Genomic DNA, 18,650 nt, shown 5'->3' on the forward strand with positions numbered 1-18,650 from the left:
AAATTTGATTCGATTTCGATTTCACTTGCCCCAACAGGTCTTCGCAAGCAGAGTTTAGTGTCCAATGAAGGAAAGGTACGCATAAGTGGGCTGGTTACACCCTTGGCATAGGCCACGGGTTATGGTCTCGCTTGGCTTGCCGGGTCTTCTCATGCACAACATATTTCCAAAGATCTCATGGCAACTGTTTATAATTAGCTATAGTAGATCACTGAAAATGAAGTAACCTTGGCTACAGACACTATCCAAACTGTTGACAGTTGATCTTGTTGGCCAAAACTTTGTTGACTCAACTAACTATTGTAGTTGTTTCAACATCGAAATATACAAGTTCACATCTTCTGAACATTTTAGAAAAATACAACCAACTGACTTAAATAATTTCTAAAAGCTTATTTACCATATTTTCTGGCATACAAATTGAATTTCATAACCACATAATTCCAGGTTCAGTCTTACTGTGTGGCACATTGGGCAAGTGTCTTCTACTATAGCCTCAGGTCAACCAAAATCATGTGAGTGGATTTGGTAGACAGAAACTGAAAGAAGCTTGTTATAGATACATACATATAGGCACAGGAGTGGCTGTGAAGTAAGTAGCTTGCTCACCAACCACATGGTTCTGGGTTCAGTCCCACTGCGTGGAACCTTGGGCAAGTGTCTTCCACTATAGCCTCAGGCTGATCAAAGCCTTGTGAGTTGATTTGGTAGACGGAAACTAAAAGAAGCCCGTCGTATATATGTGTGTGTGTATATGTTTGTGCATCTGTGTTTGTCCTGCCACCATCACTTGATAACTGGTTCAGCAAAAGAGACCAATAGAATAAGTACTAGGCTTACAAAGAATAAGTCCTGAGGTCAATTTGTTAGACTAAAGGTGGTGCTCCAGCATGGCCACAGTCAAATGACTGAAGCAAATAAAAGAATATATATATATATATATATATATATATATATATATATATTTATATATAATTATGTGCAGGATCCAATAGAATCAAGATATTTTAATAATAAGGACACCAAGGTAGAGCCAAAGATAACATACCTGTGTATCAACAGTGCATACAGACACTCATGTATTAATTCACCTGAAGAAAACAGTTTTTTTACATGATGTAATTGATTTGTTCATCATTAAAAAACATGTCTGGAACAGGTGTAGTGAACCTCTGACCATTTGTGTTATTCGTCATCATCAGCATCCTTTAAAGTCTGGCCCTCCCCTCATCATTGCTTGACAACCGGTGTTAATGCGTTTATGTTCCAGTAACTTAACGGTTCGGCAAAAGAGACCAATAGATTAAGTAGCAGTTTAAAAAAAAAGATTGACTGGGGTCGGTTCATTCAACTAGAATTTCTTCAAAGGGATGCCCCAGCATGGCGACAATCTAATGACTGAAATAAGTAAAAGATAAACGATAAAAGATTATATGGATCTTTCTGATTTGGCGGACACCATTTGTTTTCTAACGAAACATTTTCAAACTTGGGACTACACCGCCACAGCAGTAATTGTTTTCACCTCAATAGACGTCAGTGATTGGTTGAAATTACTGAAATACGACAACTTTTAACATGTAACAACTTTTAACATGTAACAACTTTTAACATGTAACAACTTTTAACATGTAACAACTTTGAATATAAAAATTTTTCTCTGTTCTGTATGACAAAATATACAAGTATATGAAGTTTTAAAGTGTTTCGGTAGAAAACACAGTAAATCATCATCATCGTCGTTTAACGTCCGCTTTCCATGCTAGCATCGGTTGGACGATTTGACTGAGGACTGGTGAAACCAGATAGCTACACCAGACTCCAATCTGATTTGGCAGAGTTTTTACAGCTGGATGCCCTTCCTAACGCCAAAAATTGGTGTCTGCCAAATCAGAAAGATCCTATTATATACATGAAGATGACTTTGGAAGACCAAAAATTCCATGTGAAATGCATCAGGATTTGGAGAGATAGGAATGATGTTTGAATGTTTACACTACAAACTATTGACTTGTATGGTGGAAAGTACAGTATCATACCAGTTGCTAATATATTCTTGGTGTAATCCTAGTGACATATATAAATAGCTCAAGTGAACACCTTTGGGATTTCAGCTTGCAAAAATGTATTATACTTCAGTTTGCTGCTAGATGCAGCTTCAATTACATTTCAATTAGTAATTAGCTTTTACTTCATTAATGTATGTTGTCATGAGAGAAGAAGAAGGTATTGTTTATTTTGATATTATTGAATATAGCTTATTGAAGATGCCTGTCACACATCGCCACTCTTGCTGTCATTTAAAATAAATAATAGTAATGATAAGTCATTTAGACAAGCTTGAATATTGTATAGCAAAAGGTGTTGCATAATGCATGTATGTATGTATGTATGTATGTATGTACACACACGTATACTGAGACAAGATGTGATCCTTTGATTTATCTGGGAGAGTAGTATCTTCATATAAGAACTGACACAAGACTGTGATGACCCGTTCAGTTGATGCCCACATAGAAAGTGGATATGAAATGAAGGTTATATAACCCACACTCCACCCATGCCTTCCTCACCTCCCAACACCATCACATCACATCACACCACGCACACACTACAACTGACCAACTCCTTTCTCCCCTCCCCATTTTCACACATACATACGTCAAAATCACCAGCATTCTATCTCTCACACACACAGCCCCTCGTTCTTCGATCACCGTTCTTTCTCCCCCTTTGTTATCTCCCCCTTTTCTTAGCTCTCCTGTGAAAAAATATCTCTAACTTCTGGTCAGCCATTACTATGATTGACCGTTGACTGAACACTATTCAATTTTTTTCTCCGTGTTTTTCTCCTTGTCTCCGTATTCTTTCTGTTGAAGAGCGTAGCTCGAAACGTTAAAGACTTTCCGTTTTCCCGAGCGTCATACTAATACATCCTTTTGTTGTTTACACCACCTGTCCTCGTCTGTTGTTGTTTTTTCGTACATTCTCCCATATATATATATATATATATATATATATATGTGTGTGTGTGTGTGTGTATATATATATATATATATATATATATATATATACATATATATATATATATATATACACACACACACACATATATATACATACACATATCTATCTATACACACACACACACACATATATATATAGCATACTTCTACCCTCTTTTTTTGTAATCACAATTTATGCAGTTTATAAACATAGCCACTATATTCTGAACATATTTTACTAACCTTGGTTTAACAATGGTACTTGTTTTACTACTACTACTACTATTACTACCCCTCCTCCTCCTCCTCCTCCTCCTCAATCACCACTACTCTACTTCTATGCTATTTCTACACATTGTTTATATAAACAGTAAGCTGTCATAAACATTTCACATGTATTTTATAAAGCAATGTTTAAATTTTCCCTATAACGATTGATGTTCATAACAGCTATCCTTTGTAATTGATACATCATATTGGTTGAATGAAAACGGAGCCTTTTGCTAGAAAAAGTAGTCAAACCTTCCTTGAATCATACCTTACCTTCAAAAATAAAAAGACATTGATTAATGTATTGCTTTGATAGCCCTAATGGATTGAATGGTCATGGTTGGAATGTCTTTCATCATAGGTCTGCAGTATTATTAGGGCTGACTCTGGGCTGAACAAAGACAATATCACATTGGTGTATACATAACATATATCTGAGCTGGCAGAATTGTTATCATATTAGACAAAATGCTTAGCAACATTTCTCTGGATTACACTCAAAGTTCAAATTACATCAATTACATCAAGCTATGTAAAATTGTGGTCACCCATACAGAGAGGCATGTCCTTTACAGTTATGTTCCTCACCCTATTTACTTTCTCAGTCGATAGGTCCTTGTCTTGCAAGCTCGCAGGTGCTGATGCCATGTAAAAAGCACCTGTTTTGGTGCCATATAAAATGCACTTGTGTTGGTGTCACATAAGAAGCATTTATGCTGGTGCCACATAAAAAGCCCCCGTTCTGGTGCCATGTGAAATCCGCCTGTGCTGGTGCCGCATAAAAAGCCCCTGTTCTGGTGCCATGTGAAAAGACCCCAGTATGCTCTGTAAAGTGGTTGGCTTCAGGAAGCTCATCCAACATTAGAAACCATGTCAAAACAGACAACTGGAGCCTGATGCAGCTTTCAGGCGTTAGCAGCTGCTATCAAACTGTCCAATCCATTCATGTATGGAAACAGATGTTAAATGATGATGATGATGATGATGATGTTGACTTTGCCTTTCATCCCTTCCAGTTACTCTCTCTTTTACTCTTTTACTTGTTTCAGTCATTTGACTGTGGCCATGCTGGAGCACCGCCTTTAGTCGAGCAAATCGACCCCAGGACTTATTCTTTGGAAGCCTAGTACTTATTCTATCGGTCTCTTTTGCTGAACCGCTAAGTTACAGGGATATAAACACACCAGCATCGGTTGTCAAGCGATGTTGGGGGGGACAAACACAGACACACAAACACATACACATACATATATATACATATATATATATGCATATATATGACGGGCTTCTTTCAGTTTCCGTCTACCAAATCCACTCACAAGGCTTTGGTTGGCTCAAGGCTATAGTAGAAGACACTTTCCCGAGGTGCCATGCAGTGGGACTGAACCCAGAACCATGTGGTTCATAAGTAAGCTACTTACCACACAGCCACTCCTAGTTCTATAAAATAAATGCCAGTTTAACACTGGGCTTGATGTAATCAGCTAGCCTCCTCCCCTGAATTTCAGGCCTTGTGCCTATAGTAGTAAAAAAAAAAAAAAGAAAATATATTAATGCATATACAGCATTATACAACATTCCATTACTGTTTTCTTTTACATGTTTTAGTTTAAGCAAGTAATAAGTGTCATTATCAAAGCAAACATATTTTTTGTATTATAGTGGAACTTGGTTTAACCAGTTCCAACTGTTTTACTAGACAATACAGAAATAATTATTTCACTCTATGATATTCAATGATTGGTGGACAACATCAGTAGGTGTTATATCTTGAAATCTCTGTTGAGGAGTTGCTCAATAGCAAACCTGTAAATACCTTCTCATAAAAGAAACTCTAGCATCATCATTTCAAAGACTCTAACACCTAAAAACTCTTTTACTCCTCAATGAGACTTGGTGGTTCTGTGTGTATTTTTTACTTCTTTTCCGTCTGTCATCTTCTCATCTCATTTCTTAGGAAATAATCTCTAAGTAATATATTTTAATTTTAAACTGATGCTGCCTGTAGTAATAGTGGTAGTGGTGGTGGTGGTGGTGGTGGTATATTGAAGGTGATGGCTGCGATAATGGTGGTGGAGAATAGCAGTTAGTGATGGTGGTATTTTAGTTTCGTTTATTGATAAAAAACCATAGAATCAGGTGATGCCTCTGTGATGTTAGTGACAGTGGAATTTGTTATTGTTGCAAAAAAAAGGTCTCAGCAGGTGTCTGATGGCACAACTGGTATTTTAACACAGGTTAGATGAATGTTCAAAATATGTTCTAGATAACTAGATTACATTATTAGATTACATTGTACCAGTCTCTTTTACATTCTGTATGTATACATTCATATACATACAAATGTGATTAGTATATATCAGTGTATAGTTTCATTATGTATGTATGTATGTATGTATACATCATTAATGTATGAGTATGAAATAGTAAGAAATCTAATTAATGCCACATAAAGATAAGGTTTAGTTCATTATTTTTCCTCATTACCAACAAAGCGTACTTGGTTTTGTTTAATTGATGAAATTGAATATTCTTTTTAGATAAAACCGCATGGATGTGATGTGATGGTCAGTATTTTGTTACAGATATTAGCAAGCATACTAGAACATATAACTTTCCACAACAGCCTCAGCCATGGGCGCTATTCTTTTACCACAGTTTGACTATTTATAAAAAAATTTGGTTTCAAATTTAAGTTCAAGCTATTTCACTTTATTATGTATCTTTTTAAAGGAAGACATAAATGTCACATCTCGCTTTTTTACAGAAACTTAAATTATCCAAACATCCATCTTCTTTGCCTACTTTCTCTGGGATGGTTGTAGGAGTAGTGTCCTCGGGCACCTCCTCTAGAGTGTCGCATCGGACACTACCATAATTACACTTTCCAGTTGACTTCCCAAGTGTGACCAACTGTGACTATGAACTGTTATCCAACCATCTTGTTCTTGGTCTACTCCTAAGTCAGTCCTGGCTTTGTTTGAACAATCAGTTTTACAATTTTTTTCTGTGATATTCTAACCACATCAGAAGACCAAGTTAGATGTTTAACAATGTCTAGGTTGGTGCTTCATAAATCTTTCAAACTACAACATTGCTTTTTATTGGTTCAGAGTTGATTTAATAAGGTTCACTAATCTTATTTGAGTAAAGTTTAGGATAAAAAAGACATCACTTATTTTATTTTCAGATGGGGAAAATACCTGTCTTTAAATTATCCCTCTCTATACCATACATGTAGTTTGCTCATTTTTTCAAAAACTGAAGATTTACCCTCACTCAACAGAGTGAAGCTCCAGTTCCCTTCAAGTGAAGTGTATGTGAGTGTGAGGTCACACTTGCCAATTTACCTTGTTCTCTAGCATTGAAATAAATTGCTTTTCCTGAGATGATAATGTAGTAGTTAGTCAATCAATTAGAAATAGTATCAGATCTTCCTCAAATCATAGAGATTTTTTAAAATGACATACTCGATAGCATTGTAAAATTTTTCTTTCTCTGTCTCTGGTGACAGCGTTCTCTTGTCCCAAAAACTTTTGAAGGATTTGAAATCTGCACTGAAAGTCAAAATAAACAAAAATAGAGTCATGGCTGCGATGCCTGTAGGAATAGAACTACAACAACAGGGCTAATGTTGGGCCAAGCTACCACAATAGCACTAATGTTGGGTTAAACTACCACAACAGGGCTAATGTTGGGTTAAACTACCACAACAGGGCTAATGTTGGGCTAAACTACCACAACAGGGTAGACTTACTACAATAGGGCTAATGTTGGGTTAACCTACAACAACATTGTTTAGTGTCAGGCATCTTTATAAACTTCTTGGATTATTGAGCTTATTCTACAACTGTCAGAAATATTTTTGCTATTTCTGTTTATCTTCAACCAATCCTACATTCTAATGTTATTGACAATCAATAATCTTGATTCTGACCAAAGAAGGATGCAACTGATTTCTGGATTTTGTCCAATTATATTGGTGAATTAAAATTATGGTTGTTATTGCTAAAATATTGATTTCTTTTGTTGAGACAAAACTGAAGAATGAAAGCCTCTAAATCATCAATATATTACTGGTACATATTTCATTAATGTGAATTTAATAAAATGTAAGGTCAGTTCCTGTAGAGTTTGAATTTAGACTGAAATTATCTATTGTTATTGTTTAATTTAATGTTCCATCCATCCATCTTCTCTACCCACAATTCCTGGGTGGAGTCCTGTAACATCTCCTCCTTAGATCCCATCAAAAGTAAGCATAAGTAGACTTTCCTATTGGACTTCCAAGCATGACTAACTGAAACTTTGGGTATTACCCAACCATCCTGCTCTTGGTCTACTTCTAAGTTTTCTTCTAAGTTGGCTCAGCTTGAAGAAGCCATCTTGTGATTCTTCCCTGAGACATTCTAATCTAATGATTGTAGTACCTGAGCTGTGATTTCTCAATACAGAGAAATAGCAACTTGACCTGGAGAGACTCCCTGATCTCTAAGTTATGTAACTTGACAAATAATGTTGCTCTTGAGATCCTTGAGATCCTGTAGAAAAACTACATTTCAGCTGCTTGTTTTCACAATCATACTCTTTCAGTCACAGAGCTTAGATAAAGATAAGCATGTAAACTGAATTGAAGATGGTGAGTTTGGCTTTTTATTTAACCTCCCCCTTTCTGAGGATCAAACACTGCATCTGGTGCATTAATTTGAGGTTGACTAACTCTATTAGAAAGAGGCAAGACGTTCAGTTATGAGAATTGAAATAGTCAAAATAAGATGTCATTGCCATTACAAAACACTTGTAACTCAGTTTTTTGAAGTAGGAGAAACCTTTACTGTCTGAATTTTATACTATTTCTCTGTAAATTTGAGATTAGTTACTTCTTGACTAGTCTTAATATTTTGACTGTTAACCTAAATTTGGGAGGCTCCTTTTTACAATTTTAATCACCTGTTCTGAACTGCTTCAAAATGCCACATTTTTGCATAAATATTTTAGTTTATTACTGAAAGGAAGAGTGTCGGAACTCATAACCTTTGCATGTCCTTCCAGACTCGTGAGGTTGTTGTAGTTTATAGGGAGGGAAGGTGTGATATGTGCACACACACACACACACACAATACACTTACACACCACACACTTACACACCACACACACACACAATACACTTACACACTACACACACAATACACTTACACACTACACACACACAATACACTTACACACTACACACACACACACATGCACTCGCACTCTGCTCGCGCATATATTACACACACACTCACACATGCACACACATACACACACATACTACACTATCTCTCTCTCTCTCTCTCTCTCTCTCACACACACACACTTCTCATACACATACACTACATGTATTAACACATAGGCTACACACATCACTCACCTACACTATATATATATATATCCTCTCACATATCTTCCTCTACAATACTTCATTGTTTTTAGTTTCTAAGACTACAAATGGTTACAGAAGTCCAGAATGTCATTTGGGAAAGAAAAGATATAAAACTGTGGTGGAAAAGATTGAGATCAAAAGAAGAATTGTGATTAAAATGTATGGAAGGTCAGCGAAACCACTGAAATAACTGACCAATCCAGAGCTAATCCAATCTGTCAACCAAACCAAATTATTTCTTAAAGCATATAATCCAGTTCTTCTCACTGATTTCACAAGCTTGCTGAAGATTTAGCAACTTGTGTAAACATTACTGTTGTGTACTCAACATAAAATTACTTCCACACACACATTATCTTAAAGTCTTCTGAATGAATGAGGTAGCCTCTATGTGGTAGGTCAGCTAGCTAGAAACAGCAGCCAAATCTCTCTTAAACCTCAACCTACCATTGTAAAAACTAGAAAAGGTAAACAATGCATAAGCACAGGTGTGGCTGTGTGGTAAGAAGTTTGCTTCCCAACCACATTGCCCTGAGTTCAATCCCATTGTGTAGCACCTTGTGTTTTCCCCCTATCACTGCTTGACAACCAGTTGGTGTATTTATGACACTGAAATCTTATTGTTCATATGCTCTCCTTTATCAGGTTGTAGTTCTTTATAGGAGAAGGAGTTTTGTTAAATTTGCTTGAAATAACAGCTTTAGAAATATGATAATGAGTGCTGGTGCCACGTAAATTTACCCAGTACACCCTGCAAAATGGCTGATGTTAGGAAGGGCGTCCGGTTGTAGAAACCATGCCAAACAGATAATTGGAACCTGGTGTAGCTCTCCAGCAGGCCAGCCCCTGTTATAATATCCAACCCATGCCAGCATAGACAACAGATGTTAGAAGATGATGATGATGATCAGTACCTCTAATGGCGGAAAATATTTGTTTGGCCAAAATAGAGCATAGATTTGTCTAAATATATAAACTGAAATGGCACCTATATCTTCTTATTTTTCTCTCTGGAAAATAAGCCAGCTTTGAGCCACCTTTTTGTAATACATTCTTGGCAGCTAATTTAAACTTTAAACAGTTACTGAATAAATAGTTAACTACAAATAATGATCGAAATAGTGGATGAGTGACGTGGAAGTTATTAGGGTTATCATTGTCACCACCATTTAACATTCATTTTTTCATGAGGTAGGTTTTCTTCTGCCAGATGCCCTTCCATTTCCCAATTTTTATCTGTTTCCAAATCAGGTAATTCTTCACATGCTCAGACATGTTTCCATGGAAGATTGGAAAGGAAGGTTATTACTTTCATACAGTCATATACATTTGCAACTACCAAATGAAATCAAGCCAAGATGCTAAAATGCACACACACACACACACACACACACACACACACACACACACACACACACACACACACACACACACACACACACACACACACACACACACACACATACATATGACAGGCTTCTTTCAGTTTCCTATTTCTTTATTGCCCAGAAGGGGCTAGACATAGAGGGGACAAACAAAGACGGACAAAGGGATTAAGTCGATTACATCGACCCCAGTGCGTAAGTGGTACTTAATTTATCGACCCCGAAAGGATGAAAGGCAAAGTCAACCTCGGCGGAATTTGAACTCAGAACGTAAAGACAGACGAAATACCGCGAAGCATTTCACCTGGCGTGCTAACGTTTCTGCCAGCTCACCGGCTTCTTTCAGTTTCTGCCTACCAAATTCACTCACAAGGCTTTGGTAAGCTCTTGGGTTCAAGTAGAAGACACTTGCACAAAGTGTCACACCTAGGACTGAACCCAAGATCATGTCGTTGGAAAGCAAACTTCTTACCACATAACCATACCTGCGTAGAAAATGTGGCTGTGTGTACATTGGTGTGACAGTAGTCCATATATATATTATATAATATAGCAATTGTGTGTTGTTGTTGTTGTATAACTCTATCTAGCAGAAATATTTGAGATTTTTCACTGCTACAATAAAAGTTGCTAGATGTCAAAAGCAATGTCGTGTGTTTGTGTGTTTGTGTGTGTGTGTGTGTATGTGTGTGTGTGTGTGTGCGTTTGTGTATTCGCTACTTTGTACTGTACTTTTCCTATATGCTTTATGAAACATATAATAACTTCTCTTTCTCTCTCTCTCTCTCACACACACATGTGTTCCTTTCCAATATTAGGAAATACATGAGTTTCTATGCAATCAGTTAAAAATAGCATTCTTAAACTCTACATTCTGCTGTTATGACAATACTTTAGGCAGTCTAGTTTCTGATATGCAAAAAGATCGAAAAGTCAAAGCTTTGGTATGAGATCTGATGGATCTAGGCTGATCTGGGGCTGAAGAACAACACCCCATTTCCATATATATACACACACATACATACATAGATATATATACAGATTATAGCAGCGACTCCATCTAAGAATATCTGAAAAAGGAATTGTATTCCGAAATATCATTGGACTATAGATAACTAAATTACAACAGGTATATAGTCCATTTTTTGTATTATAGTGCATTGTTGTATCATTCAAAACTTTTTATTCTGTATATATATATATATATATATATATATATATATGTATATATATATATATATACATAAAAATAAAAATAAATATATATATATGCATTCAGCTGTAGAAACATTGCCAGATCAGATTGGAGCCTGGTGGGGCCTCTTGGGTTACCAGTCCCCAGTCAATCTGTCCAACCCATGCCACCATGGAAAATGGACGTTAAACGATGATGATGGTGATGATGTATGTGTGTGTGTGTGTGTGTGTGTGTGTGTGTATGTATTTATTTATGTATGTACATGCATATGTATCTATGTATGTGTATGTGTATATTTATATATGTATGTATGCATGTGTGTATGTATATATAAGTATGTATACATGTGTGTATGTTTAAGTATATATATGTATGAGTGTGTGTATATATATATCTATATGTATATATATGTATGTGTGTATCACGTAAAAGCACCCACTACACTCTCGGAGTGGTTGGCATTGTGTATAAATGTATATATATATGTGTGTATGAGTGTGTATATATATATATACACACTTCCTGGCGTTAGGAAGGGCATCCAGCTGTAGAAACTCTGCCAAATTTAGATTGGAGCCTGGTGTTGCCATCCAGTTTCACCAGTCCTCAGTCAAATCGTCCAACCCATGCTAGCATGGAAAGCGGACGTTAAACGATTATGATGATGACGATGATATATATATAATGTCTCCTCTTCAGCAAGACACCTGTTCCTGCCCCTCCATCATACTTCCACTTCCTTTTCAATGCTACACCCCACACCTTGGAGAGGTTTTGTCTTTTGAGTATTTGGTGAAAGCACCCAATACACTCTGTAAAGCCGATGATGTTAAGAAGGACATCTATTTGTAGAAACTATGCTAGAGAAGACACAGTATGACACCGTGACAGAACTGTGAAGTAGACGGGGTCATGAAAGTGAAAACACTAGCTTGGAAGGATTGGAAGATGTATGTGTGTGTGTGTGTAAGGCATAGAATTATAGTGAAGTTGGTGTGTTAACATTTTAAATATAGTTAACATTAAATCAATCTAATCTGAAATAACTGTGTGGTGTGTCAAATAGATAGACATTTAAGTGGATGCTAGCATATTTAATGCTGGGAATTTACAAAAAAAGAAGAAAAAAAATAGCTACAAATAAATATGTGGTGAGGAAAATGAGTATTAGTTAATGTATTTAATATTGTTTTAAATATTTCAACAAATTCATTAAGTTTTATGAAGGGCTCTCATCAGCGAAGTGTGGCTTTCCTTGCAGTTGCTAAGGATATTGTTGAACGAATCACAAAGTTAATGCACAAGGATGCACACAGATTCTAGCACCCCCCCCCAAAAAAAAACCCTCACTACTGTTCACAAGATTAATAACTCAATGATGCTCTCTTCAACTAAACACTTGAAAAATACCTACAATAGAACTTCCTCTATAAAACATGTCTCTGTCTCATCCACTTGTGTATATTTAGTCAAATTTCATTTTCTCATCCAGAATGTATTCAGCTAAAACAGGATTTTTATTGAAAGAGCATAACCAACAATAACTTTGAGAGAACTTTGAATAGAAAGAAATGTTGTCTCTATATTTTATGAGGTTTGATTGTTTGAATACGCGTAAAATATTGCAGTGTGATTCAGTTGACTAGATGCTACCCAATATATCAAAATCTTCATAATCATAATTTTGCATCTGCTGTTTTCATTCTTTCACTTTATTAATAAACTTTATTAATTCTAAAAGAAATATGAATTCTACAAATGAGCTAACATCTTGTATTGCATTGTTCCAGTCGGAGGTACTGTATGAAAATGTACAGCTAATACAGTCATTCATGAAAATCCCTCCCAAGATGGACAACAGTGTGTTTATAAAGAAATACAGTGAAAACTGGGATATATTTGAAGATAAATCAAATGGACAATATTTCTACTACAACAAGGAATCAAAGAAGACCACTTGGAAACCCCCCAGGCCTGAGAAGCCTCCACCAGATATTCCTAATGTAAGTATTCTGAAGTCTTTATTTGGCTTTGATTCAATCAATGTTTTGTTGCCAGCCATCAACATCTGAACAGTTAATAAATGTTGATATTTCAGTCAGTGTTTAGAGGTTAAGCTATTGATTAACCATACATATTGATATTAGCTTTTACACATGCATATATTTAGATGCGTGTGAATATATATGTGTTTGTTTGTAACTGTGTATATCTAGCTCTATATGTGTATAAATTTTTAATTATTTCTTTTGATTAGACCTAGAGCCAATTTTGTGATAGTTGTATGTGATTGTAGTTGCGTTGGTGGTAGTAGTAGTAGTGGTGGCACTTGTGATGGAGGTGATGGTGGTGATAGGATATAAATGAATGAGAAAACAGAATATGTTAATAGTAAAGTACCTTAGTGACCCTGGATGGGTGAAAGACATATTCCACTGACAGTATCTGAACTCTTAATAGTAGAGCATTAAATGCTAGATAGCTTAATAATTATTATCAGATATACAGGGTGGCCCAAAAGTAGGTTTACTGTTATTCAACTATCTCTTTCGCATTCATATATTAACAGTTTAGATCTTGATTATAAAAAAAATTGAAACCATTATTCTATGCTAATTTAGTTAATTTTGTCAAGCTCCCTTTTCAGTTTGTAAGATAAAAATTTAAATGTAATAAAATGTTATAAAAGAAATTTAAAGTGCCGACATGATAACTGTAAACCTACTTTTGGGTCACCCTGTATATAAATGAATGTAGGTGCAGTTAGTGTGATTGATATTTGGTGTTGATAGGTGATAGACATGTTCTAGAGGGTGCAGTTTTGTAGGTGGAATAGAATATTTACTAATGAGGTTTCAGTGGAGAGAAGTTAGAAAGTACATCAACAGGAGTTATTTTACTGTAGGTGTGTCCTGAGGAACAACTGCTGCTGTAGAAACAATAGAAGAGACAAAAAGAGAAGACATAACATGTTTGTGTTTCAGTGGTTTTAAAGACAAAGGGCAGGGTTGGATATCAGAAAACATATATGTAATCCTAAATAAATGAATTAATGATCAAATCCTTAAATTTATTACCCTGTGCATGTAAGCGAAAGCAGGGTAATCACTTGACTTTGTTTGTTTGCAAAATTACTGGAAAACGGCCGAACGGATTTTCACTGAATTTGGCAGAAATACTCATTGGGTGAGTGGCTTGAAATGATGAAAATTTGGTTTGGTTATCATCAAGCATACATAAATACATACATACATAGATATGCAACTCTGTGTGTGTGTGTGTGTGTGCACATGTGTGCAGTGATGGATTCGAGGATTTTGTTTATTTATGAGTTGATTTCTTAATTTCACCAGAATATAAATAATTATAATGGTGAAAGACTTCTCAAATTCTTTGCAATATTTTCTATAAATATTTCATTTTGCCCACTTTCTTTATCATATGAATCAACCCTCATCTGCGTGTGTATAGATCATGGTGTACCAATGCGGATAGCACATGTGTGGGTACATACGTAAATACATATATAGGTGTGTGTGTGTATGTGTGTGTGTGTGTGTATGTGTGTGTGTGTGTGTACAGTGATGGATTCAAGGGTTTTGTTTATTTATGAGTTAAGTTCTTAATTTCATCAGAGTATAAATACCTATAGTAGTGATACTTTAAAGGGGAAAAGAATGAGTTCAGTCCCACTGCTTGGCACCTTGGGCAAGTGTCTTTTATTAAAGCTTCAGGCCTTGTGAATGGTTTTAGTAGATGGAAATGAAAAGAAGCCCATCATTGGTGATTTCTTTTCCTTTTTTTGAATTTTCCCTTTCTCCTTTCCGACAAAGAGCTATGCTCGAAATGTCAAACTCTCTCTTTTCATCGAGCATTAAGCTAATACATTTCTTGTACATGTCCTTTTGTTGTCCGTTAATTTTATTCATTTATTTGAATTGACTATATATATATGTGTGTGTGTGTGTGTGTGTAAGAATGTATGTATGTATCGATGTATGTGTGTGTGTCTTTGTGTCTGTGTTTGTCCTTCACCACCGCTTGACAACTGGTGTTGGTGTGTGTTTACATCCCCATAACTTAGTGGTTCAGCAAAAGAGATCAATAGAATAAATAGGGGTCAATTTATTTGACTAAAACCCTTCGAGGTGGTGCCCCAGCATGACTGCAGTCAAATGACCAAAACAAGTAAGAGGTAAAAGAAAAAGAAGGTGTATATGGGTGAATGCAACTGTGCAATGTATATCTTTGAGCAAATGCATACTGTCCAACCTTTTTATCTATTACTAACTTCTTAGCTATGTTTTATTGTTAGCTTAAAATTGTCATTGTTCTATAATAGTTTAGGTGTTGAATTTCCTATTTTCCTCAGACACTCCACTTTAGTTACGACCCATCCTTTTTTCTTTCTATTTTCTTTCTCTCACTAATAATAAAAAAATGCTACTAAATTTACATGCAGCTCTCATTTCGCTCAGCTTACCAACTGAGATTGGTAAATAGCAATCGATTGAATTAGTATTTTCTTCTGAAGATCTGTCATTTCCAAGTGATTATGCAATTGTTTATATAATGACTACCACGCAATATAGTAGTGAAACACATGTAAAAATTATGTATTTTATGATGTAATAGTTTAAGATCTGTTTTATTATCCTCTTTGATAAATATATATAGACACACACATATATACATACATCATCATCATCATCGTTTAATGTCCGTTTTCCATGCTAGCATGGGTTGGATGGTTCGACTGGGGTTTGGGAAGTCAGCAGGTTGCACCAGGCTCCAGTCTGATCTAGCAATGTTTCTACAGCTGAATGCCCTTCCTAACGCCAACCACTCTGTGAGCGTAGTGGGTGCTTTTTACATGCCACCGGCACAAGGATCAGGGGAGGCTGGCAATGGCCATGATCAGTTGGTGCTTTTTATGTGCCACCGGCATGGAAGCCAGTCAAGGCGGCACTGGCATCAGTCATGTTCGGATGGTGCGTTTTACGTGCCACCGGCATGGGTATCACGACTACAATTTCCATTTGATTTTCATTTTGATGTTGATGTACTTGACTCAAGGTCTCCTCATGCACAGCAGGTCGCCCTATGTTCCAAGGTACTTGAATGGGCTGGGGCTGGTTATGCAAAACTGACGTAGGATACAGCCATGAACTCACTTTATTTGCCGGGTTTTCGCAGTCATAGCATATCTCCAGAGGTCTTGGTTTTTTGTCATTGCCTCTGTGAGGCCCAGCGTTCAAAGGTCATGCTTGACCACCTCATCCCATGTCTTCCTGGGTCTACCTCTACCCCAGATTCCTTCAACTGTTTGAGAGTGGCACTTCTTCACACATCTCTCCTCATCCATCCGTAGTACATGACCATACCAGCACAGTCGTCTCTCTTGCACACCACATCCGATAATATATATATATATATATATATATATATATATATATATATATACACACATATATATATATATATATATATATATATATATATATATATGTATACACACATATATGTATGTACATATATCTATATGTACACACACACACACAAACACCACTCACTCCAGAAGACTTGTCTCCACAGAAAAAGTGTTAAGCCTGGTCCCTCTGATGGTGAAAAGTACTTGTTATGGTGCCACATAAAAGTACCCCATGCAGTGCCACATAAAAGCACCCATGTGGTGTCATGGAAAACACCCAGCACACTTTGTAATGTGATTGGTGTTAGGAAGGGCATCCAGCTGTAGAAACCATGCCAGATCAAACTGAAGTGTGGTGCAGCTCCCCAATTTGCCGGCTCTGGTCAAACTGCTCAACCCTCATGGACAACAGATGTTAAATGATGATGATGATGATAATGATGATCTATATCTATACACACACACACACACACACACACACACACACAGATATACATATATGTATGTTCATATATTTATCTGTATGTATGTGTATATATATGTGTGTTAGTGTATATATATACAGATATACATATATGTATATACATTCGTTTATATTTATATAAGGGCATTACTGCAGAATAATGCCACCCACTGGACATTATTCAGTGTGGCATTATTCTGTAGTAATACCCTTATATAAATATAAACGAATAATTATATTCTTGGGAATAGAAATTTCCCTCATGAATTTTTTTACACACTGGCTTCCAGATAAAATTCTTGTAAAAGATTTTTTATCCTTTTTTGAATTTATATGTATATACATATATCTGTCTTTCTCTGTATGTGTATGTATATATATAAATACACACGCGCGCGCGCGCACACACACACACACATACACACACACACACACACACACACACATGTACCATAGGTATGGTCTTGCTGGTGTGTCTGACTCTCTCATTCACAGATGTAACAATGTACTGACTACTTTTACCTTAGTGTCTTTACATTCATACACTATTGATGAAATTGGCAGTCTTGCTGTACAGATTAGCTGTGCTAAAAGTTGGTAGAATGCCCAGCCCACCATTGCAGAAATCTTCTGTGCAGGCTCTCTATTGCCTCTACCTGAGTCATGCCAAAGTCATAAAGCAAAAATTGCCTTTGCGATCTGTGTATAGTGCCATACTGAAAGAATCATACTTTGAACCTTCCATGCAGTTGGCTTTTATTAGCTGTCCTCTGGTGTCCTGGGCATTGCCATTATCCTGAAGGGTAGGATCATGATTCTTTCGAAGGTGCCAGCCTCCATTTTCTTGGATTGTTGAAATCTCAGACCCCTGAATGCTGAAAATGCCATTTGTCAGCCTTCCTTTGAGGATAAGCAGGCTTTGAGATTTTGCTGAACTGAACTTCATACATGACAACTGGTTATCTTTTCCAGTGAACTTAGTGTCTGCACTATAACTTGGGTTGATGATACCATGACCATTATGTCATACATGAAGGTCCTGTAGACTGGATACCTGGTGTTTCCATCAGTTTCAGTCCTCTTTTCCTCCCACCTCTTGCAAGTAGGTTCATGGCTGCCATTAATAGGACCATGGAAATTGTGCATCCTACCATAATGCTTTCTCTAGTTTCTGCCATTTGGTGATGAAATTCCTCATGGTGATGAATTTCCTTGTCTTCAGTGAATCCATATTTGACATTGTTAGTTCAACTACTACTGTTGGTACTTGATAGTACTTCAGTGTACTCAACTCATGATGTGGTTAATTGTGAAGGAATCATATTTCTGAGCCTAATGTCTTCAGAGGGAGAAAGAATATACCTTTAGATATTTTGTGTGTTTTGAATCATCATGGCAGACATTTCCTTGGATGATACCATCCCTTCATGAGGCCAATATAACTTCTTTTTGAATTATATATATATATATATATAT

General features: G+C 36.3%; 1 protein-coding gene across 4 annotated transcripts in view; it reads left to right on the forward strand.

The window, feature by feature from the left end:
* LOC106879295 (rho GTPase-activating protein 12) overlaps nucleotides 1-18,650 on the forward strand; it is a 102,396-nt gene that overhangs the window by 49,380 nt on the left and 34,366 nt on the right. For all 4 annotated transcript variants that reach the window (XM_014928794.2, XM_014928797.2, XM_014928798.2 and 1 more), the window contains exon 3: nucleotides 13,071-13,283. In XM_014928794.2, the coding sequence (XP_014784280.1) occupies nucleotides 13,071-13,283 (213 nt within the window). The remainder of the gene's footprint in view (nucleotides 1-13,070; nucleotides 13,284-18,650) is intronic.

Source organism: Octopus bimaculoides, chromosome 9, assembly GCF_001194135.2.
Source record: "Octopus bimaculoides isolate UCB-OBI-ISO-001 chromosome 9, ASM119413v2, whole genome shotgun sequence".
Taxonomy (NCBI): domain Eukaryota; kingdom Metazoa; phylum Mollusca; class Cephalopoda; order Octopoda; family Octopodidae; genus Octopus; species Octopus bimaculoides.